Source organism: Lithobates pipiens, unplaced genomic scaffold, assembly GCF_037356315.1.
Source record: "Lithobates pipiens isolate NorthernLeopardFrog02 unplaced genomic scaffold, aLitPip1_a1.2 Scaffold_22, whole genome shotgun sequence".
NCBI classification, from domain to species: Eukaryota; Metazoa; Chordata; class Amphibia; order Anura; family Ranidae; genus Lithobates; species Lithobates pipiens.
The window spans coordinates 64,016,581-64,037,435 of NW_027507784.1; the positions used below are offsets into that span (position 1 = coordinate 64,016,581).

General features: G+C 43.4%; 1 protein-coding gene across 9 annotated transcripts in view; it reads right to left on the bottom strand.

Moving 5' to 3' along the window:
- Positions 1 to 20,855, bottom strand: part of FMNL2 (formin like 2) — a 344,784-nt gene that overhangs the window by 167,113 nt on the left and 156,816 nt on the right. For all 9 annotated transcript variants that reach the window (XM_077447676.1, XM_077447681.1, XM_077447679.1 and 6 more), the window contains exon 2: positions 6,303 to 6,386. In XM_077447676.1, coding sequence (XP_077303802.1) covers positions 6,303 to 6,386 — 84 coding nt within the window. The remainder of the gene's footprint in view (positions 1 to 6,302; positions 6,387 to 20,855) is intronic.

Genomic DNA, 20,855 nt, shown 5'->3' on the forward strand with positions numbered 1-20,855 from the left:
GGGGGTGCATCTAGAGGCCCGTCCGAACCATGGAAACACGTGGCACTGTGCAGCACCCTGATGAAGTTGTCCTGCGTGGCTATGAAACGTTGCGCTACACCATTTTGTGATTTCGTCTTTCTTGAATAAAAACTGGACGAAATTGATGATCCTTGGTGCGATGGCGAACATCTACATATCGTAAAGGTTCCAGTATCCAGCTGCTGGTCGCTACAGCACCCAGTAACTTAAGAGTTTATTCCAAGAATGTGTGTGATGGGAATATGGACTGTGTATGAATAGAGGACTCCAGGAAATTCTGGGATTTTTCAATAAAATAAGAGTGTTTTGGTCTGCTAATCCTATGGGAGCGCTTTGAGGGTGTTAGAATTTTGGGTATGCTAAAACACACCCAAACACCCCCTGGTGTCGCCCCCACACAACGCTCACCCTTCAAGTGTTGCACAGGGCATATTACATACCCTGGAAACATCACTCCATGCAAATGAAACAGTGAATGTCACCAGCTCTCCCAGGGGTTTGTTTCACAGTTTTACTGTCAAAGCAGGGTCCCTTTATCAAAGCACGAAAGTAGGCCACTTTGTTGCCTTTCTTTCACAATAAAATGGAAAAATGAACGCCTTTGTTGCTAGTGACTTTCTACATTTATTGGAATTCCTAGTAGTGCACCCATTGTGTCACTTTATGTACCCGCTATCCAGTGGTGTATTTTGGGTTTGTGCTGCCCTAGGAAAGACTAAAAATGGGCGCACCCCTCATCTAAACTTGTGCCAGCACAGCTGCCTTAAAATTGCGCATTGCCAGTGCAAAGGCAACAAACAACGTAAATTTTACTACCCACAAGCGGCCCTTTAAAAGCCTTTACAAGTTACTCATTTAGATTTACAGAGGAGGTCTGGTGCTAGAGTTAATGCCCATGATCTGACGTTTGCAGTGATACATCACATGATCGGACTTTCCGCCAACAAAATTGTGCATTTTTGTTTGAAGTTTGTTGGCTCAAACTTGTCTTGCATACACACGGTCACACAAATGTTGGCCAACAATTACGAACGTGGGAACGCGGTGACGTACAAGACGCATGATGAGCCAAGAAAAAGGAACTTCAATAGAAGTTCAAAATTTGAGAACCTGCTAGCCAACATTTGTTGGTATAAAATCCGATATGCAAATGTTCGATGGAGCATACACACGGTCAGACTTTCCGACAACAAGCTCACATCCAACATTTCCCGACGGAAAATCCGCCCATGGGTATGGGGCATTACTCTACAAGACCCAAAATCCCTTCTGTGCCCTTAAAAACATTCAAACCATCAAGATCTGTGTTTCTGAATGCTTTCGATTTTTCAAAACTGGTACCGATGGTTCCCAAATAAACCAGAAGTGATGTCATGTTTACTGTTACAAATCATTTGGGTCTCCCGGTGGGATAGGAGAGCTGAGGAAGGCGGCTGGAGTCACCTCCTGCTGCTTGTAATAGCAATTGAGTGGCTAGTAAGCTGCTTGATTGCTAGTAAAAGAGAGCCGACCGGCAACTCTAAAAAACAATACTGGGGTGATGCCTGCAACGCCCCCCCAAAAAAAAATGCTGCCCAGGCAAAAAGGTGGTAAATACGCCCCTGCCGCTATTTCTTACAAATCTCAGGCTAAAGGTTGTGTAGCTCACCTAATGACTTGGTTTGGGACATATAATGTGTTTAAGGATTTGGAGATCAGTTAAAGGACATGCATAGCCAAAAACGTTTTTTTTTTTTTTTGGGGGATAGAGTACTAAATGGTTAGAACCCTTGCCAGGTGATTATTTTGCTATCTGTGTCCATTGATGTAATTTCCCTTCATTTATTGCCCCAGAGACACAATAGGTAATTAGATGAAATCTCTCAAAATGAGGGGAATTCTCTTTTTAGAAAGCTGTCATGGAACAGATGTCCTTATTTGAAGATGGTCCTCTGCATAACACTCTACTTGTCATCTCTCAGTGGGTTACTAGTCTGATCCTCCTGCCAGGTGACACCTGGAAAAAAGGGCTCCATTCTCTCTCTTCTGGTGTCACCTGGGGCAGCGAAGGACTATGATCAGTCATAGTATTCTATTGGGGCAGATAACATGGTTCAACTCCATGGTAAAAAAAAGCATCTATTAAAAAAAAAATGATGCAGACAGGCTAGACAGACTAAATTGAGTATATTTAAAGGACCAGGGTGCAAATCTATAGCAGGGAAATTTGGGCTTAAACACATTTTTAGAGACAATTGTGGAGCTGTTGGCTTGGCATGACTTTACTTGTGGTTTTGTCAACTGATTCCATGTGTTCCCTGCTCCCCACTAACATTTTTGAATATTCTTAGTATCATGGAAGCCAAATCTGAGAAAATAAAAAAAGGACACTTCCAGCATTTTATTACACAGTTTAAATGTAGAACCATCTAATAGAACATGTGATCTATGTTTTATTTTTAACTGGTTCCCTCTCAATCTAATGGAACTAACCAAAATGTATATCTATATACCCTGTTTCCCCGAAAATAAGACCTAGCGTGATTGTCTGTAATGGCTGCAATATAAGCCCTACCCCCAAATAAGCCCTAGTTAAAGTCCTTGTAGGTCTTATTTTCAGGGTAAAGCTTATTTTCGGGGAAACCGGGTAGGGCTTATATTGCAGCCATCACTGACAATCACGCTAGGTCTTATTTTCGGGGAAAACGGGGTAAGACAGATGAGGTAACTAAAGACATAGTAAAAAGGTTACAAAATCATGGCAACAATACTAAGGATTCCCCCAGATTTTAACAACATACTTTCATACTTTACACTTAGTACTTTGATGTGCTTATAAGAATACCTTGATGTTCATTGGTTTATTGTTCAGACCTAATTGATTAACTATACCTCGTGTTGCATGTAGGGGTGTCTACTCGGTGCATGGTCAACCAAAATGATCATGCATTTCTATTTAAAGATCCTGTGTCATTTAAACTCTGCAAATAGCTGAAAACATGGATGGTTAGTTACAAGATACCTCACTTCCTGCACCATGAGCAGTGATCGATATCACTGATATTTAATGCTAAAATAGGAAATCTCTCTCATCCAGGCAAACTGTTTTTTACTCAGATACGGAGAGGGTCAGGAGCACAAGTGATACATTGCTACATTAAAGTATAAGCTCACCTTTGCAGCTTGAAAGGAAAATAAACATTCATGCCGCGTACACAGGATCGAATTGTCCGGCGTACTTAGTCCACCGGACCGCATTTCACCGGACAATCCGATCGTGTGTGGGCTTCAGCTGACTTTTTCAGCGTAAAGTCCGGCGGACTTAGAAAGTAGTTTTGCAGCCCAATCTTTCCGCCGGACTTGGGTTTCAGCGGACAATACGTTTGTGAGTATGCTAATCCGGCGGACTAAGAATGACGCATGCTCAGAAGCAAGTACGAAAAGGAAGCTATTGGCTACTGGCTATTGAACTTCCTTTTTCTAGTCCCGTCGTACGTGCTGTACGTCATCGCGCTAGCAATCGCCGAACTTTACGTGTATCCGTGTGTGGCCAAGTCCGTTCGGTAGAAAGTCCGCCGGACTATCCGCTGGATTGTTTGCCGGACTAAGTACGCCGAACAATTCGATCGTGTGTACGCGGCATAAGGCTCCATGCACACTAGATGCTCCAAAACCGCAAAAAACAAACAAAAAAAAAGAAAAACTATGGATAAAAAAGTCCATCAAGTTCAACCTATGTGTGTGATTATATGTCAGTATTACATTGTATATCCCTGTATGTTGCGGTCGTTCAGGTGCTTATCTAATAGTTTTTTTAAACTATCGATGCTCCCCTCTGAGACCACCGCCCGTGTAAGGGAATTCCACATCCTTGCCGCTCTTACAGTAAAGAACCCTCTACGTAGTTTAAGGTTAAACCTCTTTTCTTCTAATATTAATGAGTGGCCACGTGTCTTATTAAACTCCATTCTGCAAAAAGGTTTTATCCCTATTGTGGGATCACCAGTAAGGTATTTATGAATTGAAATCATATCCCCTCTAAAGCATCTCTTCTCCAGAGAGAATAAGTTCAGTACTCGCAACCTTTCTTCATAACTAATATCCTCAAGACCATTTATTAGCTTTGTTGCCCTTCTTTGTTCTCACTCCATTTCCAGTACATCCTTCCTGGGGACTGGTGCCCAGAACTGTGGGGACATACTCTAGGTGAGACCAGAGTCTTGTAGAGTGGGAGAATTATCGCTTTATCCCTGGAGTTAATCCTCTTTTTAATGCATGCCAATATTCTGTTTGCTTTGTTAGCAGCTTGGCAGTGCATGGCATTGCTGAGCCTGTTAACTACAAGAACCCCCAGGTCCTTTTCCCCCAGAGGTTCATCCCCTAGTGAGTAGATTGCATTCATATTTTTGACAACCAAATGAACTATTTTACATGTTTCTACATCCTCATTTGCTATGTAGTTGCCCACCCTATTAATTTATTCAGATCTTCTTGAAAGATTTTCACATCCTGCGGAGAATTTATTGCCCTGCTTAGCTTAGTGTTTTCTGCAAATACAGAGATTGAGAGGTTTACCCCATCCTCCAGGTCTTTTATGAACAAATTAAATAGGATTGGCACAGAACCCCGAGGGACCCAACTTCCTACCCCTGACCACTCTGAGTACTCCCCATTTATCACTACCCTCTGAACTCATCCTTGTAGCCAGTTTTCCATCCATGTACTCACCCTATTGTCCATGCCAATGGACCTTACTTTGTACAGTAAACGTTTATGGGGAACTGTGTCAAATGCTTGTGCGCTGTCTATGGCGCATGCGCCGTAGACAGCGGTGCCTGTCTTTACCGTGTAGGTTTAGGAGATATTTCTTAGACCTACAGGTAAGCCTTAATCTAGGCTTACCTGTAGGTCAAAGTGTGTTGTAAGGGTTTACAACCACTTTAAGCTGCATGTGTTCACTATGGGGTTGATTTACTAAAAGTCAAGAGTGCAAAATCTGGTGCAGCCCTGCATAAAAACCAATCAGCTTGCAGGTTTTATTGTCAAAGCTTATATGAACGAGCTAGAAGCTGATTGGCTACCATGCGTAGCTGCACCAGATTTTGCATTCTCCAATTTTTGTAAATCAACCCCTATGCGTATATGTGGGCCTCAGGTTGGACACCCATGTCTCATAGAGAGTCCATTCTTTTTAGTCAGGGCAGCCTTCAATCATAGATGTGCACTAAGAGGAAAAGTAGCAATGAAGCAGACATAATAGGTGATTATGATTTCAGTGATGTACACACATACTGTATATACTCGAGTATAAGCCGAGATTTTCAGCCTCTTTTTTGAGGCTGAAAGTGCCCCCCTCGGCTTATACTCGAGTCATCGCCGTCTGCCTGCCTGATCAGCGTGTCGAGCAGACAGACGGCGGCCATTCTACTATTCAAAAGCCGCGCCTCCGTCTGTGATAGGCGGAACACTCAATTTCCCAGCAGTCAGTGGTCCACCTATCACGGACATCCGCTCATCCTCATACTACGGACGAGGATGAGAGGATGTCCATGATAGGCGGAACACAGACTGCTGGGAAATTGAGTGTTCCGCCTATCACAGACGGAGGCGCGGCTTTTGAACAGTGGAATGGCCGCCGAGCCGCCGACGAAGAGCGGCGATCCTGGCATGGCAGAAGGACGGAGGCTCGGGACGGGACGGAATGGAGGCTCGGCTCGGGACGGGACGGAACGGAGGCTCGGCTCGGGACGGGACGGAACGGAGGCTCGGCTCGGGATGGGACGGAGGCTCGGCTCGGGATGGGACGGAGGCTCGGGACACAGGTAGGCTGGACACACAAGGCTGCACGGACACACACGGCTGCACGGACACACACACAGGGATGGATGGACACACACACAGGCATGGATGGACACACACACAGGCATGGATGGACACACACACAGGCATGGATGGACACACACACAGGCATGGATGGACACACACACAGGCATGGATGGACACACACACAGGGATGGATGGACACACACACAGGGATGGATGGACACACACACAGGGATGGATGGACACACACACAGGGATGGACGGACACACAGGGATCGACGGACACACAGGGATGGACGGACACACAGGGATGGACAGGCATGTCTCACCCTCGGCTTATACACGAGTCAATAAGTTTCCCAGTTTTTTGGGGGTAAATTGGGGGCCTCGGCTTATATTCGGGTCGGCCTATACTCGAGTATATACGGTACTTTCTTTCTTATACTTTATGACACATTACAAAAATATGTATTCCTTACCTGATCGCAGATAAGTTCCCATTTTTTCTCATTATCATACTGTCGCAATAATCGGGCTTTATCAGGTGGTAAGTTCATAGCATTCTGTAAAAGAAAAAGAAAACAGGTTTTTAGCACTGGAACTGGGTTTAGACATTTCTGGTCTTATAGGAACCATTAAAAAATATAAAGAATTATTATTTTTTCACAAGAAGTACAAGATATTGGGTGTTTATCTAGTCCCTAATCAGATGCATAAAAACATGGGTTGATGAATTTGGCATAGAGGAACTTGAGCCGACTGCACAGAGCCCCGACTTCAACCCTACTGAAAACGTTTGAGGTAAATTAAAACATACGGTGAACCAGGTTTTCTCATCCAACATCAGTACCTGACCCACCAAATTATCTTTTGCTGAATGTGCCCAAATTCCCACAGAACCCCCCCCCCCCCCATCTCATGAAAAACTTTCCCAGAAAAGTGAGGGTTGGTACATAAGAAACCATAATTATATCAATGCCCAACATTTTCAAATGGGATGTCCAACAAGCTCAGGTAGGTTTGATGGTTTTCCAGAACAGTATAGGGTCTTCACCAAACTGTGTCTTCACCAAGCATGCGCTATTGTATGTGTGATGTATGCCCTGATGCCTTCATGATGGCTGTTGGCTAATTTCACTTGGCTATTTTGGGTAAGTGCTCTCTATACCATACTTCTCATCTTATGTCTGCTATCTAATCTGTACATATGAGTATTTTGTTCTTAAACATCAAAATCTTGTTTACTATTGGTATTACGATGATATATATTTTTTGTTATAGTATCCTGTTCCCTAAAACTTCACTCCTGAAGAAGCGGGTGACTGCGAAACATGTCGAGTACGACGATCTACACTCAAATTTCTTCTCTGGATTAACATCCTAGGTAGAAGTGACCCCAGTTTTTGGAGTGTATTAGCCGCTAAGAAGGATATAAATTTTTATATACAATTGTTTGTCTGTATAGTTTATGATTATTGTTTTTGTAAAATGTATGAAATAACATTTTTTTTTGTGACTTTAACCTTCTTGTAATGTCCAATGACTGTGCCGATAAAATCCTACTTCCCCACCCTACTGGTCTTAAAGCATGCACCATTGTCCAAAATGCTTTTGTATGCTACAGCAATAACAGCCACCTTCACATGAAACATCTAAACTCAATCATTTAGATATGTGTTCGTGGCAGGTTTTGCCATATAGGTATGATTGATGGTAAAGTGTCCACAAAAGTTTGGCCTTAAAGGGATATTAAAGAGGAAGTACTGTAAACTTCCTCTGCTGACATGTACCTATAGGTAGGCCGATAATAAGGCTTATCTATAGGTAGTGCAAATATCTCCTAAACGTGTACAGTTTAGGAGATATCTACATTGCATGCAGCCAGTGACATCACTGGTGCATGTGCTCTGAAGGAAGGGCCGTTCCTTCCAAGCCCCTTGCCGTGAACGGCAGCTCCCGCGTGCATGCACGGGAGTGACTTCATTCACATCAATGAAGCCCGCAAACCCAGAAATAACTCCGGGAAAGATGTTGGCCATCTTAGTGGTGTGCGAGTGCCGCTGGAAGACTTCGTTCTAAGGTATTTCATAATGATGTAGTATATGATGTATACTAGCTCATTATGCCTTTCTCTTGCAGGGTATTTTCTTTTTTTTTTTCTTGCTTTTTCTTTTTTGGAAGTTTACAACCTCTTTAAAGGCAAGTTTATTTTTGTTTAAAAATAGCAAACATGTTATACTTACCTGCTCTTTGAAGTGGTTTTGCACAAAGCAGCCCTGAGCCTCCTGTTTTCGGGTCCCCTACGGACACTCCTGGCCCCTCCCTCCTGCCTAGTGTCCCCATAGCAAGCAGCTTGAGGGCACCCGAAGCAGGCTCACTCCTGAGATGCTGCTCTGTGTGTCCATTCATATCACTCTCTTGTTATTGGCTCGCTGGCAGTGGGTGATAGTAGCAGAAGCCAATGGTTACCACTGCTGTCTCAGCCAATGAGGAAGTAGTGACCAGGGGGAGCCGTGGCTCTTGTGCACAACGCTGGATCGGGACCGGCTCAGATAACTTTTAGGGGGGGGGGGGGCTGTTGCACACAGAAGGTTTTGTGTGTAAAAAATCTTGAGCCTTTACAATCACTTTAAGGTGTACTTCAGTTTTTTTTTATATATATTGCGAGATCATGACAATAGGGGCAGTCAATACAGTGCAGATCCAAATTTGTGACCACTTCATTCTGAATTTTTAGCTCTATGGCCCACACAAATAAACAATACAAAATATCCATGTAAAAGCTAGAAGGTTATTAAAGTTCAGTGTTGTCTATCAGTTTCCTGTATTGAGCCACTCCTTGATTTCTCCAACAGCTCAGTTCATGATTCAGCATTAGTATTTGTTATGGCACAAAGTTCCTTCCTGAGTTTTACTTTTTTTCATCCAAGTAACCGATATTAGAAAGTCCTAAAGCTTTATTAAACGCGTATTGGAGGTCTCTTCAAAACTAAAAGTAGTTTTATTCAAGGGTAAAAGGCAAACAAAAATAGTTGAAAAAATTGCGGCTCTTCGTTAAGATTGAGATTTTTTTAATGCTTGGTCACATACTGGTGTGAATTTTTAAACTTGTTACTAAATTGGCAAAATTAATCACAGTAAAATGAAAAGCAGTTGTAAAAATAGAAAGTACAACAAAATATAATTTTTCAACTAATGCAATATTTGCTGCAAATGTATCTCAAAATGACTGGACCTCCCAGAATTCAGATTGTCTATCTAAGTTGCACATGACTTTGCCCAGGTAAGTGCCCCTCAGCAGAAACCTGCATTTTTGTAAAGGAAGTCACATTATTTTGGTGGGAGGGCATATCTTCTGGCAAATGCCTGAAGCTGAAGAGATATAGGTCATTATCTCAAATAGACTTGTAGCTATGGGCACACCAGCCCACGTGTTTGTATCTCTTGAGGATACTAAATATCTTTTGTTCAAAAATTGTTTTAAAAAATTTGCCTAGCATACAAGTCCTGACAATAATGAAATAAATGTGGTCTGGAATGGCAAAACTTTAAACTCATACTCATGCTAGACATGGTTGTTTTACTATGCCCAAGCATGATTGCCCCCTTCCCCACTTCCCTGCACCCATATTGTGTTAAGACTGAACACACTTGTCATCACCTCCACTGGGCTACCTTGCCATAGATCAGAGGTCTCCAAACTTTCCAAACAAAGGGCCAGTTTACTGTCCTTCGGACTTTGGTGGGCCTTGACTGTGACCAGTGGGGGTAGAAAATGTCCTGACATCAGTGGGGGTAAGCAATGCCTATCTTTTGTATCAGTGGGAGGAATAGTGCCCCATTGTTGGTGTCAGTGGGAGGAATAGTGCCCCATTTTTGGTGTCAGTGGGAGGAATAGTGCCCCACCATTGGTGTGAGTGGGAGGAATAGTGCCCCATTGTTGGTGTCAGTGGAGGGAAAAGTGCCCCACCATTGGTGTCAGTGGGAAGAATAGTTCCCCATTGTCAGTGTCAGTGGAAAGAAATAGTGCCCCATCATTGGTGTCAGTGGGAGGAATAGTTTCTCATCATTGATGTCAGTGGGAGGAATAGTGCCCCATTGTTGGTGTCAGTGGGAGGAATAGTTTCCCATCATTGATGTCAGTGGGAGGAAAAGTGCCCCAAGGGTAGGATAAAGGCAAGCAAAGAGTTGCAGTTTGGAGACCACTGTCACAGTACAAAGTGACCCTGTGTGCAAGTTCAACTGAACCATGTCTGAACCCACCTCTTCAACTGGACCAAGTCATGGTATGCGGAACAGTGCCCAAGCACAGTGTGAAGAATTCACACTAGTCAAATGAACTGGATTTCGGTGATCAAGCATGCTTGGCCATGGTATGGATCGCATTGAGTGAGTACACCCTCTGAGGTACTTTTTTTACCTGCCTAGCTTACCTAGTCTCCCTATTTTAGGAGGACGGATTTTGCTGCGACAACAAGGAAAAAAAAAAACAGAAAATAAAACCCCTGCAGTATTTATAAACAGGATGGAACGGCAAAAGTAGAGAAATGCCCCGTACACGCAATCAGATTTTTCGACAACAAATTTTGGATGTGAGCTTGATGGCGGAAAGTCCGACCATGTGTATGCTCCATAGAATATTTGTTGTCGGATTTTCCGCCAACAAAAGTTGGCTAGCAGGTTCTCAAATTCTCCGCCAACAAATTTTTGTTGTCTAACTTTCCGATCGTGTGTACACAAATCCGTTGCACAAAAGTCCACGCATGCTCGGAATTAAGTACGAGTCAGACGCGCTCGGTCTTGTAAAACTAGCGTTTGTAATGGAGATATCACGACAATTGAACTTCCTTTTTAGCGGCTCGCCCTACATCTTGTACGTCACTACCTTTGTAATTGTTGCCCAACATTTGTGTGACTATGTGTATGCAAGACAAGTTGGAGCCAACAACCTTCCAACAAAATTCCACGGTTTTGTTGTCGGAAAGTCCAATTGTGTGTAAAAGGCATAACTGTCCTCCTGACAGAAGTTCTAACACTTCACCATTCTACCCAAAACATATTTCAGCTACAGATAGAAAGACTACATAGCAGACAATTCTGGAGATACAATATACAATAAGGTCACGTCGCCAAACACGGTCCCCTGAGTCAGCATATAATGGAACATAAACAAATACATGTGCTGCAAAAGAGATGACTGTCAGCAAGTGCTTCTTGCTACAGAGTTCTTAGAACTCCCATGTGCTGAGCAGACCTAGGCCTCAAAAATATGTTCTGTACCAGGTCCTGCCTGTTCTACATTTACAAATTTACGCATTTTTTTCTTTTTTACCCATTCTTATTTAAAATGTGCTTCATAGAGTAAAGTCAGAAGGGTACACTCTTATCTCAGGGCTTTACAGAATGAAATACTTCTGATTATTTTCAGACTTGTGCAGACATTCCTGCTGTTATATGCTCTGTTATTTTCCTGTAAAAGTTGTCATTCACTACTTTCACTTTTCTCGAAAGTCTATCTTAAACTAAAACTAAAGCAAAACTAGTTTTTTTTGGGGGGGGGGGGGGGGGGATTTCCCATCACATCCTGTCCCATAGCCAAAACAGCAGGTGAGAGGAAATCATTCCAAGGTGAGGAAAATCCCGTTGTCACCAGAACCAGTGTCCCTATTGGAAGCTTTCCCCTCTATTCCTGTTCTGGTGAGAACCTAAAATGTGAGAATTTCTTTTATTTTCCGTTGTGATGGTAAACAGGATAAATAGAGAGGGCGATCTCCAAAACGGGAACACAGATAGCAGATACATCGACTTGTATATAACCAGCCTACCCATACATGGATCAAAATTCACCCAGTCCCAGTTGAACTGGCCAAATGTATGGCATTAGTGTCAATCTCCTGGTCCCCTGCTGCACTCAGTGGTTTCTCCTGCTGACCCCTATCACTACTGTGCCCTGTAATGAAATAGGGGTCAACGGGAGGAACCACGGAGTGCAGCAGGGGACCAGGAGATTGACATTCTTGAAAATCTCAGTGTCTAAAATAGACTTTAGGAGACAATTTCTTTTTAAAATAGCGGCATTTGGGGGCAAGTATCTATTATGTTCCTTATAAGGAGACCTTTTATTATATTACATATTTAGTTTAGCAATTGAGTTATTTTAAAGTGAATGTAAACTCGTACAGTAAGCTCCCTTTTGATCTGCTAAAGTGGAACTTCACTTGCAATTTTTTCTTTTATCCCCATTTACCTTTTATCAAGGCTTGTCCTTGATTTAGGCATGCACCTGTCTGGCGGATCCAGCTTTTCCCTGCTATAAGTTGCTGATCAGGTGCAGCAGCCAGGGAACTGTGCCGCCATCTCCATACTCCTCAGACAGAGGCCACATGAACCCTGACTTTCTGTCTGGACAGTGATAAATGGCCCTGTGCTGATCACATGCACCCTTCCAAAAAAAAAAAAAAAAATACACACCAAACTGAGCATGGGCAGAGTGCTTCCAAGGCTCTGTTGTATCAGCAGATGGATTGGGGACAGGGCTCATACACACAGGACATTTTTACAGCTCTTTTTAGGGGTGTCTGGCATTTTTTTTTTACTGCCTCTAAACTCTCCTCCATGTTAGCCTATGTGTCCATGCTCAAATAAACTTTCAGAGGAGTTTGGAGGCATAAACTTTTAGGGGCAGTAAAAAATAAAAAACGACTGCTTGTGCGTCCAGGAGCAGAGGCAGTTGGCTGTAAAAAAAATGTGGCAAAACCCACCTTAATGCTATAACAAGCTTTTTGCCACGCTTGCTGCTTTTTGACGCTTTTAAATTATAGGGAGTGTTTTTACTGTAAAAAAAAAAACGCTAAACGCGCATAAACGCCTGTAAACGCTATTCAAATGTTGCTAAAAGCGTGTTTTTTAAAGCTGCTTTTTCCTGGCGTTTTTTTTAAAACGGAGGAGGGAGGATTAACCCCTTAGGTTCCACTGTGAGTATAACAAGCATGCTTTACTACATATACAAACTGATTTTACTGTTGAGGGTTTAGTAACACTTTAACTAAAAAGATAATAACTGTAACTATTTACATAGTCGTTGCTACAATTGTTACAGTCATTTTTATTTTTTTATTTTTAAATCAGACTGCCTTATTTTAGCTGCTGTATGAGTGTTGTAATCTGGAATCATTTGGAAATGTCTCAGCAAAGTATGTTTCTTTTCATACATTTTTAAACCTGCCCTGACTCGCCATTTCCTTCCAAATAAAAGTTGTGGCTGTTCATGAGAAGAATTTTGGCAGTTCTCTGCAGGTTAAAAAAAAAAAAAAGTGAATAAATTCTAAAAGAATTCACCTCTGCCTCCATCCGCCAACTTTCTATAGGTGAAGTTTCCATTTCACACGGCTCGCTATAGACAAGGACAGAACCCAGAGCCCTGATCGCAGGAACAGATGGGGACTCCAAAGTGCTAGGGGGATTTACCAAAGATTAAATCACTGAAAAATTTTCAAATAGGATCATTGACACATCAAGGAAGTTTCTGTGATCCTGAGAGTTGGTTTGCACTGAACATCGGCCAAAAACGACATTTCACTATGGTCATTATTCACATGGTGCTGCTATAATTACATTCTGGACCTGAATATGAGTTTATATTGATTTTTACATTTTTGTCTTTTGAGAAAATGTTGTACAGGTGAAAGTTAAGGCCCGTACACACGATCGGACTTTTTGACAACAAACATGCAAATTAGCTGTTTTGGAGCAACATCCGACCGTGTGTACGCTCCATCGGACAAACTTTTTCCGTTTTCATCTGACTTTTGTTGGCTGTGCGAATGGACAAACTTTTTGACAACATAAGTCCGATGGAGCAAAGTCCGATCGTGTGTACGCAAAACCATCGGACTTTTGTACAAGATACAAACACGCATGCTCGGAACCAATGCAAAAGATCAGACAACAATACAGAAGTTGACCAAAGGTGGCGCTGGAGTAATTGAACGTCCTCTTTTGAAGTGTTGTCAGTACGTTGAAACGTCACTACGTTTGTGTTTGTTACATAAAAAGTCAGATCGTGTGTATACAATACAAACTAGTGGACTACGCCCTTTGTACAAAAGTCCACGGGAAAGTTTGTATAAAATCCGATCGTGTGTATGAGGCTTTAAAGGGTTGTTACCTTTCAAGCCCCTTTCACTGGCAGCCCCTCTGTTTTATCCAGGGATAATCACTGTATAAGCCCTTGTACACACGGTCGGACATTCCGACGGAAAATGTCCGATCGGACCGTGTTGTCGGATAATCCGACCGTGTGTGGGCTCCATCGGACTGTTTCCGTTGGAATATCCGACTAACCAAGTTTTAGAGCTGGGCTATAAAATTTTCCGACAACATGGTCCGATCGGACTTTGTCCGATCGTTTGTAGAGAATTCCGATCGTACAAAGTGCCACGCATGCTCAGATCAAATTCCTAGACCAAAGATATTGGCTACTAGCCTGAATGTAGTCCCATCGTAACGAAATAACGTCATTGCGTTCTGAACGATCAGATTTTCCAACAAATTTGTCCGACCGTGTGTATCCCACACCAGTTTCGGACAAAATCCGTCAGACAAAATCCAACGGATTTGGTTGTCGGAATGTCCGACCGTGTGTACAAGGGCTAATGCCCCGTACACACGAGAGGACTTATGTCCGACAGACTTCCAAAGGAGTTCCGCCGGAGTTCCGACGGAGTTCTGACAGACTTTTCGGCCGAACGGACTTGGCCACACACGATCACACTAAACTCCGACGGATTCGAACGTGATGACGTACGACCCGACTCGAATAAGGAAGTTCATAGCCAGTAGCCAATAGCTGCCCTAGCGTCGGTTTTAGTCCGTCGGAGTAGCATACACACGAGCGGAGTTTTCAAAAGGGGACCGGGTCCGGCGGAGTTCCGTCGGGAAAATTTGAAGCATGCTTCATTTCTAAAGTCCGTCAGACTTTTGCGAAGCTAAAGTCCGTTGCAGCCCACACACGATCGGATAGTCTGACGGACTCGGTCTGACGGACTTTGGATGTTGAAAAGTCCGCTCGTGTGTACGGGGCATTAGTGTTTTTTTATTAACAAAAACTCTAAATACAGTAAAACCTTAGATTGTGAGCATAATTGGTTCCAGAAACTTGCTTGTAATCCAAAGCACTCTCATATCAAAGAAAATTTTCCCTTAAGAAATAATGGAAACTCAAATTATTCATTCCACAACCATTTATTCATAAGTCCTTCAGTTTATAGTCCATATAAAAAAGATTACAGCAATGTGATAGGTTGTGTAACCATAAAATGTCCACAAATGGAAGCCTCCACAAGGGGATTAGAGGCATAATCCAGCAGGAGCTACTGAGTATAAAAGAGAAGAGAGGCGCCTCTAATGCCGCGTACACACGATCAGAATTCTGGCCAGAAAAAGACAGATGAGAGCTTTTCATCGGAAAATGCGACCGTGTGTATGCTCCATCGGAATTTAGTTGTCCAAATTCCCACCAGCCAAAAATTTATAGCATGTTCGGAATTTGGTGTTACCGTGTGTAGGCAAGACAGCTTGAGCGGAGTTCCATTGGAATTCCGTCGGGAAAACCATCAGGGCTTTTTCCGACGAGTATTCCGATCGTGTGTACGCGGCATTAGTGTAGCAATATGGTTACATTTAATGAAGGTACAACATTTAGCAACTCACATGGTTGATGATTAAAACAGGCACAGCTAAGTATGCAGGCATCTGGGGTAAAGCTGTCCACATAGACCATCCTCCACACTGCCGGCTATCACTGTTGTCAGTCTGCAATCATGAACGGGAAGACTACCCTGCAGTAGAGCGATCTGAAAGCGAGGCTTGAACCTCAGCGTCGAAGGTACAACGATGGCGGTGCGGAGGATGGTTTATGTGGACAGCTTTACCCCGGATGCTTAGATGTGCCTCTTTTATTCATCAGGCATGTGATTTGGTAAAATTTTGTACCTTCATTAAATATAACCATATTGCTACACTTAGAGGCTCCTCTCTTCTCTTTTACTCTCAGTTGTGACATGCCGCTACTTTTTTTTTTCTTTACTTTTTTTTTACTATTTATTTAAAAATGTTGCTTGTCTTGCAAATGCTCTTAAACCAAGTTACTCTCAAACCAAGGTTTTACTGTATATTCAGGACAGTCATGTGACTCCTGGCCGCTCTGCTACTCCAATCCAGGGCTACAGTGGGAGGGGCTGAGATCCCCCTCTGACGTCAGCCAGAGAGGTCACATGACCGTTCGGCTCCTCCCACTGTAGCCCTGGATCAGAGTAACAGAGTATCTGGAAATGACGTGACTGACCTGAACGTAGCTGCAAAAAAGGTATTTAAAGGCTTTGTTTATAAAAAAAAACACTTAAACAGTGCATTATCCCTGCATTATTGTGGTCAGTAGACACAGAAAACTGGCAGGATCAACCAGGTTTTTTACAGCTTAGAGAGGGGCAGGTTGGGCGGGACAAGAGACCTGCTATAAGGGAGCAGGAGATCACTTTTTTTTTTTAGGGTTACAAACACTTCAGAGCATGCGCTATACCACAGAGACTAAAAGCAGAACACCAGCTAAAATAATGCTAAAAATGAATAGTCAATTAAAAGACAAAATACTATAAATTAGCTTTCAGCTTCAATTCAGGAAATTCCAGGGTGTACTTTTTTCTAGCACTGTGTCTTAAGTCTGCTGGCACGCAACATGTAACACGTATTTTCTGAGTCCAGGTCACCCTGGACCCACCCCTGCCTGTGACTGGACAGAATAGAAGAAGCAGCACAGTGATGAGCTCATCTCCCTGGCACTGTGCTTTCTCCTCCTACCAGCATGCTCCTTGTCAGCATATAAACTAATTTGGCGTTATGCACTGCTTCTCCCTCTAACACTCTGAGCTCTGCTGTACAGGTACTGCAAGAGACTGATATCAAATCAATTCCAATACTTACGCTGCTTTGCTAATAAACACACTGTATTCATCAGCGTCTTTCTTATTTACCTAGTGTTCAGCTTTAAAGAGGAAGTAAACTCCCTTATTTTGTTTCTACCTATAGGTAAGCCTATAAAAAGGCTTACCTATAGGTACTGTAAATATCTCCTAAACTTGTACTGTTTAGAAGATAATTACTGTGTACGCTGGCTATGTCATTGGTACATGCACAGAGCAGCCCAGATCCTCTTCTTCTGGGGTCCACCACTGACACTCCTGGCTCCACTGAGTGCCCACCATAGCCAGTAACTTGCTATGGGGCAATCGTGTTTGCTCACTCCCACAGACATACAGAGTGTGGCTCGGCCCACCCCCCACTCCTTCCTCACTGGCTTTGATTAACAGCAGTGAGAGCCAATGGGGGAGACAGTGCAGGGAATTCCTTTTCAGTGAGCTGCTGCTCCTTCACAAACCAGAGGGGTAGATCTTAAATAAGGGGAAGCTCTGCTGATTTTATCATCCAATCATGTGAAGGCTAAAATGCTGCTTTCATATTTTCCTTGCATGTCCCCCTTGGATCTACAGCGACTTTACTTCCAAGTGCATTTTCAGTGCAATTTTAAGTGCACTTTGCACTTGTAGTGTAAAGTGGATTTGCCTTTAGTAAATAACCCCCAGTATCTCTGGATCTACTGACTGTTGATATGCAGCCCTTAGGCTGAAAAAGCATGTCCCTCTTCCAAACTCAGAAATTTACCGGTGATGCATTCCGGTTCCCAGTCTGTTTTTCAAAACCAGGGAGGATCAAGAAGTGACAGCAACATTTATAAGCATAAAAAGGAGAAATGAAAGGTAATACAAAATGAATAACTAAACAACAAATAAATTACAGGTAACAATACAAATGTTAAAGAGGAGGGCCGTTTAAAAAAAAAAAAAATTAAAAGTCAGCAGCTGCAAACACTATAGCTGCTGACTTTTAATAAGCACACTTACCTGTCCAGGGCGCCCACGATGTTGGCTGCCCGAGGCTGACCTGTCCCTCGGTCTCGGGTCCCGGCGCCGCCATTTTCACAAAGGGAAACAGGCAGTGGAGCCTTGCGGCTTCACTGCCCGTTTCCTACTGCGCATGTGCCAGTCGCGCATCGCTTTGTGAATGGGACGCGCTGTGTTCTGAGACACACAGTTCCCAGAACACAGCGCGGCCCATTACCCAGAAGACAACGCGACGAGGAGAGAAGAAAGAAGATCTCCGCGGAGGAGGAAGAGGCAGATTAGGATGATGTGCCTAGCAACAGGCATTTCTAGTAAATTAAAAAAAAAAATCATTTTTTTTTTTTTATGATTTTTTTTCTAATTTTTAATGTATTTTTTTTTTTTCAGGGTGGCCCTCCACTTTAAAATGGGCAAGTCAGGATGAAGCAGGGTGAATCCTTGCCTATGTTTTTCAACATTTGAATACAAGAGCCTCTACATGCAACTCACATGAATGACAGGAGGGGTGGTGTAGGGAAGTGGCAGGGCTTAATCTGAAGTTGAAGAGAAGTGAATGACCTGTATTCAACCTGGGTCTAGAATTCATTACTCTCTATAGGCACACTTATTGGAATGTAATTACGGGTACTTTTCGGAAATTTACAGATTAAGTTATTTTATACAGACTGGGCATGCGGGTCTTGCTCTGTAATGCAAAGTCTACTTATTATATCAGGTTCCCCAATCTCAAATCCTCATGAGAGCTGTGAAAAAACATCTGTAGAAAAAACTTTAGAAAACATACCTTATAATCGACTTCTGCACTGGTGCAGGTGACGCCATGATCTTTCCAGCAAGATCCTACAAAACCCTAAGTAGGGCCGTCTTTAAGGCAGGGCAAAAGGGGCAGCTTCCCTGGGCCCTGTCATTGTTGTGGGGCCCAAAGCAGCTGCCTCATACTTGCCAACTATCCCAGTTTAAATTCCCTTGTCCTTTGAAGTTGTGTGCTGTTTCCTGTGCTGTGTCCCAATATCTCAGTGTGAAGTGCTGCTACTAATGCTGCCCAGCTCTGCCTTATTGTTGTGTACAGATGACTCACCTGCAGACCTGTGTTTACATGTAAATACTGGCATTCATATGTAAATAGCAGTGACATGCATATGTAAATAGCTGAGGCCAACTGCATGTAAATAAAGGCAGCATTCATAGGTATATCCTGCCCCCCTGCAGTGAGGAGAAGATGTACTGTAACCTATAGCAACCAGTGAGCAGTATTACTGTACAGCAATCTCTAGCAGCCAATCAACAAGCGGAAATGTGCTGTAACCTCTAGCAACTAATCAGTGAGCCTTAAGGAGTGCTGTAACCTCTAGCAACCAGTCAGTGAGCAGTAATGATATGCTGTAACCTCTGGCAACCAATCACAATCGCTGCCTGATCTGATACAGTAAACTGATTTTAATACTAGCTGCTATTTTTATTGTATGTCTGAGAGAAGGTGGAGAGCGAAATTGCATGGGTGGAGGGGGGCCCTAATGCCCCGTACACACGAGCGGACTTTTCGACATCCAAACTCCGACGGACTGAGTCCGGCGGACTATCCGATCGTGTGTGGGCTGCAACGGACTTTAGCGAAGCTAAAGTCTGACGGACTTTAGAAATGAAGCATGCTTTAAATTTTCCCCGACGGAACTCCGCCGGACCCGGTCCCCTTTGAAAAATCCGCTCGTGTGTGTGCTACTCCGACGGACTAAAACCGACGCTAGGGCAGCTATTGGCTACTGTCTAGGAACTTCCTACGTCGAATCCAGTCGTACGTCATCACGTTCGACTCCGTCGGAGTTTGGTGTGATGGTGTGTGGTCAAGTCCGTTCGGTCGAAAAGTCCGCCAGAACTCCGTCGGAACTCCGGCGGAACTCCGGCGGAACTCCTTTGGAGGTCTGTCAGACTTAATCCCTCTCGTGTGTACGGGGCATAAGAAAATTTTTGCCCAGGGTCCAATCAGTATTAAAGACGGCCCTGACCCTAAGGATCCCAATTCTCATGGGAATACACTCCATCACGGTGCAAGAACATCTTCTCCTGATAATTGGGATCCTCAGATCGGCATTCACTGAATAGCACTGGAAGGCTCATCATATTACTCTTGCCTAGGTGCCACGGATGGAAGCTGGATGTAAAGTAAGTATATTTTTTTTCCCTCCACCGCCCCCCGATTTAAGATGGGAGAGAAGGGAGGTCTATTGCAATAACTCGACTTAAAAATTTAGTGTAGGGTCAACCAAAATGCACTTTTATAAGAGGACTATAAAGGAATGTACTAAATCAATACTGAGCCAAAAAAACAATTCTTCTGGACCCTGGCATCCAGTTTCCATTTTTAACCCTGGTTCACACTAATGCAATTTCTGATGCGATCCAGAAGGCACTGAATCGCATGACAAGTGAAATGACATGAACTTGTATGGAGGTAGTTCACACACTAGCAGTGCGATTCAGATGTGATTTTGAAAAGGGTCCTGCGAGAGTTTAGTGCAGTGCGATTTGTAGCTACATAGACTTGAATGGAAATCACATGCAGATCACTTATCTGTGCTAAGATAACACAATTCCAGCACATTTTCTGCAAATCTTTGCTTTGTTCCTTATTTCCCATCCCCGGTCCATTTCATGAGAGAGAAAGAGAGACTTAAGCTCCACACATGTCGAATGTTGCGAGACAACGGCTGGTTAAAAAATGAAAAAACGCCGACATTCAGGCCATGTGTATGTCAGCCTATCCGACAGAAGCCAGCCAAGCTTCTGTCCGACGTGCATGTTGGAAAACCAGCAGCCGACCGACAGCCAATAGCGGAGAGCACTGATCGGAGTGTTCTTGTGGGGGGGGGGCTGGGCGGCGTCACCCTGCCAGAACACTATAGCTCAGCAGGGGAGACCGCTGAACTAACCTTGCATAGTTAGTACAGCTTCTCTGACCAGAGCTGTCAGTTTTTTTCATGCAACCCAGCTTTATGCCAGGTACACACTACTCCGCTGGGTTGAATTGAAGAAAAAATGTCAGCTCCAGTTGGAGCCACTGTACTAACTATCCATACA